This window comes from Sinocyclocheilus grahami, unplaced genomic scaffold, assembly GCF_001515645.1.
Source record: "Sinocyclocheilus grahami isolate Dianchi unplaced genomic scaffold, SAMN03320097.WGS_v1.1 scaffold3.1, whole genome shotgun sequence".
NCBI classification, from domain to species: Eukaryota; Metazoa; Chordata; class Actinopteri; order Cypriniformes; family Cyprinidae; genus Sinocyclocheilus; species Sinocyclocheilus grahami.
Window position 1 is genome coordinate 958,902 of NW_015505182.1, and position 7,803 is coordinate 966,704.

A 7,803-nucleotide genomic window follows, 5' to 3' on the forward strand; every position below is an offset into this window, starting at 1 on the left:
CCCGGATCCAATATACTGTTCTACATGTGTTTTCTTCCTCAGCTGTTTGCTTAAGACCCAAATTACTGTCTATGAAGATACTTGCAAAGACGGGCATTTTGACACATACAAGTGTGTGTATTTAACCGTTTAAGGCCTATAAACCGGCAAAAATAACTTCGACACTTAATGAACTTCAATACTCCCACACTCTATGAGCACCGTCTTCATGTGCGCGCGCCTATCTGACAGCTCTCAAAAACCGTCTCTCAGACAGCGCGCGTATATAGCAAAATGAGTTCTCTATTTCAATGGCTTAAAATCACTTGTTTTTAAAACGCAGTGCTTAAAAATGTGTGCAAAGTATGAAGTATCCAGGAGTAATATAAAGAAGATAAATGAAGCAGATAAATATGATTGAGACATTTCATACTAGGGTATACCTGAAGAGACTCTTGTGAACTCGGTGAGCCTGTGGGGGATATGTCCTTGGGCATGAGCCAAAAGACATAACAGCAATATGGGACGCAAAAGATGAGGCAGCTGGAGGATATGTAGGAGAGAGCGACTGAAAACAGCAACTCAATCAGAAAGCCCTTAGACCACAAATAAGAGCTAGTGATAAAACTCAACTACTTAATTGCATGATATGCTGACCAAATAAACTGAATATGTCACTATAATGTATAACTTGATTTAGCCATGCCGTTAAGTCCATAAAGACTATTAACTGCCAGGGTACCAGGAAAAGATGATTACAATGACAATTAATATTAAACTTTAAGGGAGGGATTGACTAAAAACTGAAGAACTGACAATAACACAAAAAGGAAAAGGAGAGAAAAACAGACAGAGCGAAAAAAGTTGGCGGAAATCTGAGATTTCCAGACATTACAAGTTTGCTGGCAGACTGGTTGATTTTCCTTTCAGTGATGGCAGTGATATTCCACTTACCTAGAAACCCACAGGTTTTAATGCGAAAAAAGGGTATTTTTTTCATCGATTTCACCCCTCATTCTCCTTTCTAGCAATGCTGCCACTTCAAAACCGGTTGAACAGAAGCGATGCATGTTTACAGAGTTTAGACAACCATAGACAAGAAACCAACTCTGATTTTTGAATATATAATAAGTGTAAAGCAATATAGTCTATACACAATACACTAAAGGCATTATAGCCTAAAGGCATTATAGCAAAAAATAAACAGATGAAGGCTTGGAAAGAAAAAAGTAAGAGAACAAGGTGAAAAACATCTGTCCTTTAGAACATAAAAGTGTCAGAGGTTGAAGAAACACCCATATACAATAGTTGTGTGAAAGTTTGCCGTATTCATATAGCATGGCATTTACATGGTACACAGTGCCTACTTCATCAAGGCACTGCATTTTCTCAAGCATCCTGAAAGCAGAACATCATCACATAGCTCAAGCCAGACTCTAGATATTATCCTCTACACTGCTCACATTCCATCTCCATACTTGCCTCCATCTCTCCATGAAGAATATTCCATTTCTCCTTCTTTAGTCAGAGAGGCAGAGGGAACCTCCTAAGAAATCCTCTATGTAAGGAATGTGCAGAATGCCAGGATCTGTTTTTCATGCCCCTTTGTTTACCCAGCCGTTTGCCGAAGCTCCTGAGGAGGGTTAAGCACATCTAGTGTCTCAAGTGCTAGAAGGGAAATATTTTATTTAATACTCATTTCCTTAGCCTCCATAGGAGGAACACCAAGCTGATGCCATGGATGCCAGTATATGATTTGGAAGGTTTGAGAAAATCAAAACATAACCAGCTAAAGGGCTGGGAGGGGAATTGTCACTGATTCTTTATTTCTGGCTAACTAATCCTCTTGCGTTTTGGGCCCAAATGAGATTAGGTGACAGATGTCAGCCCAACATAGCAACATTGGACATTTGGGGAGGAACAACCTGCTTATGTAACCATAACAGACAGGCTTTTTTTGGAAAACTATTTGAAAAAATGGTCCATTTGAAAACTTTCATTTTTGCAATTCCATTTGGTGCCACTAAATTTAAGGTGCCATTGGTGCCACTAAAGATTTAGGCAATAAGAAAAGGCCATTTGTTTGACTGCAAAGACTGAAAGAGGCATAGAGTGAGTGATTAGACAGACAAAATACTTCCAGAGGCAAAGGTCAATTTTAGTGGATCCTAATTGGGGCATTAGTGCACAGATCAAACCGTAAGGGTAGTATGGACAAGCTAAAACTCACTCTCTTTTTCTGCACTTTGGTATCACAGTGGTCTCTAAAACTTTCTGACTACTTAGTGGAAACCAAACAGGTGGTTATCAGAATCAGAATCAGAAGAGCTTTATTACCAAGTATGTTTACACAAAACTGTTCTTGTGCCTTGCTGTTCTGGTGGTCAGTGCTCTGTAGCGCCGGCCAGAAGGCAACAGTTCGAAGAGAGAGAGGGGTGGGTGTGAGGGGTCCAAGGTGATTTTTTTTAGCCCTTTTCCTCACTCTGGAGATGTAAAGATCTTGGAGGCTGGGCAGAGGGGCACCAATAATCCTCTCAGCAGTTCTGACTGTCCGTTGTAGTCTCTTGATGTCTGATTTGGTTGCTGAACCAAACCAGACAGTTATGGATGAACACAGGACAGACTCAATGATAGCAGAGTAGAACTGTTTAAGCAGCTCCTGTGGCAGGTTGAATTTCCTCAGCTGGCGAAGGAAGTACAACCTCTGCTGGGCCTTTTTTGCAATGGAGTCTATGTTAGTGTCCCACTTCAGGTCCTGAGAGATTGTGGTGCCCAGGAACCTGAATGACTCCACTGCAGTCACAGTGCTGTCCATGATGGTGAGTGGGGGGAGTGCAGGGGGTTTTCTCCTGAAGTCCATGATCATCTCCACAGTTTTGAGCGTGTTAAGCTCCAGGTTGTTAAGACGCTCAAAACTGTTTTTTATACACACAAAGCCAAAAAAGCCACTTTGTTCCACTAGATTTGAGTGTAAGGTACTGTTCACTGCCAAAAATTAAATTCTATCATTATTTATTCACCTTTGTGTCTTGAAAAACCTGTATGACTTACCTTTTGTCCATGGAACACCAAAGGAGTTATTTATAGCAGAATGTCCTTTGTTGTTGCTCTTTTCCACACAATGAAAGTATATGGTGACCACTGATCTTCTAGGCAAAATTTTCAGCGATTAACTAAAACCTCAGCCAATTCCTCACACAAAACTACTACACAAAATTACTTCAGAAGACTTCGAAAATTACATATTTAGTTTGGACTACTTTTATGATGGTTTTATTTAATATTTTGACAGCTCCTGGTCCCAATTCACTTTCATTATGGATGACAGCAGCATGGCGATTTTGCTCATTTTAGTTTTCCACAGAAGAAAGTCAGTCATGCATGTGTGCGAATGACATGAAGGTGAGTAAATTATGACAAAATGTTAATTTTAGATGAAGTACAAGCCCTCTGAAAACAATATTGCAATCTTATCCTACTAGTCATTCAATGAAAACACATTTGAGAAGAAACATTGCATGGGAAATAAGATACAATACAGAGCCAATCCACCTTAAACTAACAACATTAAAAAAAAAATTCAGTTTACCTATGAAGGTAAAAACAGATAACGATTCAATCGAACTGTTTCACACTATTTGCCATTTAATTAAAATCTCTTACCACAAGACTTCTGGGTAATGTCCATGAGGGAGGTCCAGGTGTACTTCTCCAACCCCAACTCACTCTGTGTACATGGCACAGTTTCCAGTTCATAAGACCCATGCCGTCGCCAATAGAACATTGTGCCTTACAATCCAAGCGCAACCGATAAATCTAACACCGCATCTCACTTGTGAAGATCAAGATGATGTTCTTCACACCTTGAACCAAACATCAATCTTTTAAATATTACTCCTCTTAATGTGTCTCCATATTACAGAATGCACTAAAACTTGAATGAGTTCTCTCATGGAGAAAAGTTCTCAGAATACTGGATTTCTATAAAGTTTCCAGGCAGGGTGCTTTGGACTTTGTGAGCCAGTATGTGAAGGGGAAAAAAGAGGGGGGGCTTGACCCACACAGTACGCCAGACAAGCGATGCATTCATCCACATGTGAAGTGCATGCTGGGATGTGAGGGAGACTTGGACCTGTGACTTTTCAGAATGGCAAGCGATACAAAGCTGCCTTTTGAGATGTCCACCTACTTGTAGCCCACAAACTTCATGTATTTCAAAATTATAGTATCATATAGAGCAGACATCATGGTTCACAAACACTCAAGTCACAGTCAGGGATACAGAGAATAATGGAGGATGAAAAACTTTCAAAAGCAGGTTTAGTGAGTTGAAAGTAAGAAAGGGTTAAGATAAAGATTAAGAGAATAGCTGCAAGAGTTCGCGGGTGCTCTCCAGAACCCCCACAATTTCTAATTTTGCTCTAACAAATTAGAGAGTAGCATGGGAGAGTCTTAGCTGATGGGATCCAACATTTCCAGCCATATGGTAGTGATTTGGAGCAGTGTGACGTGCAGGGGTTAGTTTTAATGACCAGGCTTGCAGTGGCAGTGAAGCCAATACGCCGCAGTCTCAGACTCTGTCAGCTTAATCATTCTCTGGGACATGTACAAACAACAAAGCTCTTTTATCTTCACCGAGACATTTCTCTATGCGAGCTGGTGTACGATTTTTTATATTTTAGCTCGTTTCATCTGGCTATTAAGTTAAATAATTACGGTTGAACTTTATTGCTGAGGCATACTAGTGTGGTTTTGTTTCAGCTGTATGTTGCTCTGTAGCTGTTGTTTGACTATTTAAATCATTCATCTGGAATATTGTTGTTTACTTATGATTCTTAGTACACAAAAGGCTTTAAATAAAATCTAAGACTGTCAAACAATTAAAAAAAAATCTAATTATCTAACTAAACCACAGATAAAAGCAACCAAAAGATTATAACTGAAGATTTAACGACGTGGCACAAAAGCATTGCGTATACATTACAGAATCAGTCATTTTAGTTTTATTGTGTCTTTATTAACCTATCTATCTATCTATCTATATTATAAATAATTACATTTAAAATGTAAAGATATAATATAAAAAATATTATCTATTCATATGAATTATTTTAATTGTTAATTGTTATTTATTCAAATTGTAGAATTGTACATATTAAACATAATAAAAACACTTTTGCTACAGACACCCACTATCTATCTGCATTTGATGACACATTAGCACCCTTATACAAGTATTTTCAATTTGTTTAAAGGCTAATGATCATCACATACCATACCACACCCAACTTTTGTTTGCAGCATTGCATTTTGCTAGTCAAAATGCTATCTTCAGCTCATGATACTCAGCATGAAAAGCATATGTTACCACCAGCATGTTGGCCACACATGAAAGACCTCTGTGGTGTGACAACTACTACAGTCAATTATAATAACTAGGCTAATCCTCTGATCTGTGATTCTCCTGACATTGTTTATCTTTGTTTAAAACACTAGCATTAGGACAACCATGCACATGGCGAACAGTCCAGTCGACCTGAAACTAGTAATGGGCTTGGTTTGGAGGCTAGATGGCAAATTAGTCAGCCAAGTGACAGTTCTCAAATAGACAAGATAGTTCCATGCAACGGTTCCTATTCAAAGCCAGGTAAACAAGTCTATATTACTGGTGTTCTTTATCATAAATTCAAAAGCTTAGACTATATTTGACATTATTTTAAGAAATACCACTCAATAGCTTCACTGATAAACTGTGAGCTTCATAAAAGCCCCATTTGTTAGTTTGAAGTTTGGATTTAATAACCATGGCCCTGGACCTCACAGACAGAACATTTCCTTTGGATGGAAAAGTCACTTTGTTTCCACTGTAAAACTATTTTTTATAGTTTCTAGTTAAGGATTTTAAACTACTTATATTTGCCAAACAGAATGTAAAATAATGAACTTGTGGCCAATCTTGCTTAAAAAAACATGAAACTATTGTTGTACATTAGGTCCTTTGGTCAAACACTGCATGTAAGCAAATACCAAATTTAAATGGGAAATCTATAGAGAGGAACCTTTAGACGGGAAGGAAATTAATTTTACTTTTAATATTTAATAATATTAATACTGACCATCTAATTATATTTGTCACCATTTATAATTTGCAACCACTTCCCACTTTTGGTCAAATCAGTTGGTCTATCTATTATCTGGATAAATAGTTAATATAGAGTTTTCAAAATGTTTCTATTTCTTATCACTGCGTCACCAATGCAACATATTTTTCTAACTTTTTCCATGTTGTTTCCAAACTAAATGCAATCTCTGTTGAAACAGAGCTGTTGACTGTTGATACAGTGTGAATCATATTTCCTTATGATAAGCCAGTAAAGAGGTAAACCACAGAGCTGTCTGTCTACCTGTCACGACATACTGTAAATATAATTTATCCCAAATCTAAAACTGAGGAATGAGAAAATCCAAGACCAAGATTGGCAGAAAATCCAGATTTAAATAGCCAAAAAAGGAAATAATCCTGTACAGACAGACAAACATCCAGTAATTACGAGTTAAACTAGACTATTTTCAGTTCTCTAACATACAGTCCAGAAATCAATTAACTATAACCATACAGTGTCTGACTAGTCTATTTTAGGGTCAGAATGTCCTAATGAAATTACACCTTTTATCATACTTCTAGGATGATTTTGCAACATCTTTAAAGTTTGACATCATTCATTCTCATTAAATGGAAAAGAGGGACTGAGACATCCAGCAAAATTATATGACATGAGAGTGAGTAAATGAACTTTAAGACATCCCTTTAAGACATCCTCAAAATGTATCGCGTCAGCACGCTGTTTTTAGCCATAACTGCCGCAAAGAAGCACCATATACAGGTACACCCTTTTATTTTATTTTAACTGCAGTCAGTAACACGTAAAACAAAATTCCACTTACTTAGTCGCAGACGAAGCCCAAGCCAGCTCTTGGGTGGCGATCCGTATCGAAGCATTATGTGCTGTTAACCATGTGGCTTAATTTACAAGTTCAGCGTATTCATGTGTTGTCCTCAGTTAAGAGACATCCGACCATAGCGTCCTCTGAGTATCAGCTGTAGAGCAGACATGAGCTCTGTCGTGTTGTTAGCAGTCCTCCAAAAAAAAACGCCAGACAATTCACTTTAACCAAATTTGATATTGTTGTTGACACGTATATTTCATGTATAGTCTGTAATGGTCCTTCTAGTACAGCGCAAATCTATTAAGTTTCTTTAAAATACCTTATCTGTATGCTTGAGTGCGTCCAAAGCGCTTCACCTTGCGTGCGCTGCGGAGACACAAAAGGACCTGTTGACTGTGTCGTTGACGCACCAAGTTTTTGTCTCCTTTCTGGCCTCAAGGTTTACTAGCTGAAATTTAACTGAATTGCGTTGTGGCATATCCTCTTTCAAAGTCAACATGACATCCTTTTACACACACAGCTTTGTGTCATGTTTTTTTTTTTAAAAACAGACATGATTTAAAAAAACAGTTGTCTCACCCGTGCCCTATATGTTACCACCAGCAGCTTCATTGTGTCTCACCTATTTTAAACAAGCAGGCGTTTCCTCAACCTCCCTTCTTTCCCATCCTCACTCGTCTTACATGGCAATCTGGGCATTTACTCTGTCGTGTTGTTAGCAGTCCTCCAAAAAAAAACGCCAGACAATTCACTTTAACCAAATTTGATATTGTTGTTGACACGTATATTTCATGTATAGTCTGTAATGGTCCTTCTAGTACAGCGCAAATCTATTAAGTTTCTTTAAAATACCTTATCTGTATGCTTGAGTGCGTC

The 7,803-nt window shown here is 38.1% G+C and overlaps 1 protein-coding gene across 1 annotated transcript in view; it reads right to left on the bottom strand.

The window, feature by feature from the left end:
- LOC107560473 (pleckstrin homology domain-containing family G member 5-like) overlaps nucleotides 1–7,569 on the bottom strand; it is a 50,182-nt gene extending 42,613 nt beyond the window's left edge. The window contains exons 1-3 of the mRNA XM_016244699.1: nucleotides 7,550–7,569; nucleotides 7,247–7,447; nucleotides 6,925–7,118 (exon numbers count right to left, since the gene is read on the bottom strand). Coding sequence (XP_016100185.1) covers nucleotides 6,925–6,979 — 55 coding nt within the window. The 5' untranslated portion in view covers nucleotides 6,980–7,118; nucleotides 7,247–7,447; nucleotides 7,550–7,569. The remainder of the gene's footprint in view (nucleotides 1–6,924; nucleotides 7,119–7,246; nucleotides 7,448–7,549) is intronic.
- Nucleotides 7,570–7,803: the final 234 nt, after the last annotated feature.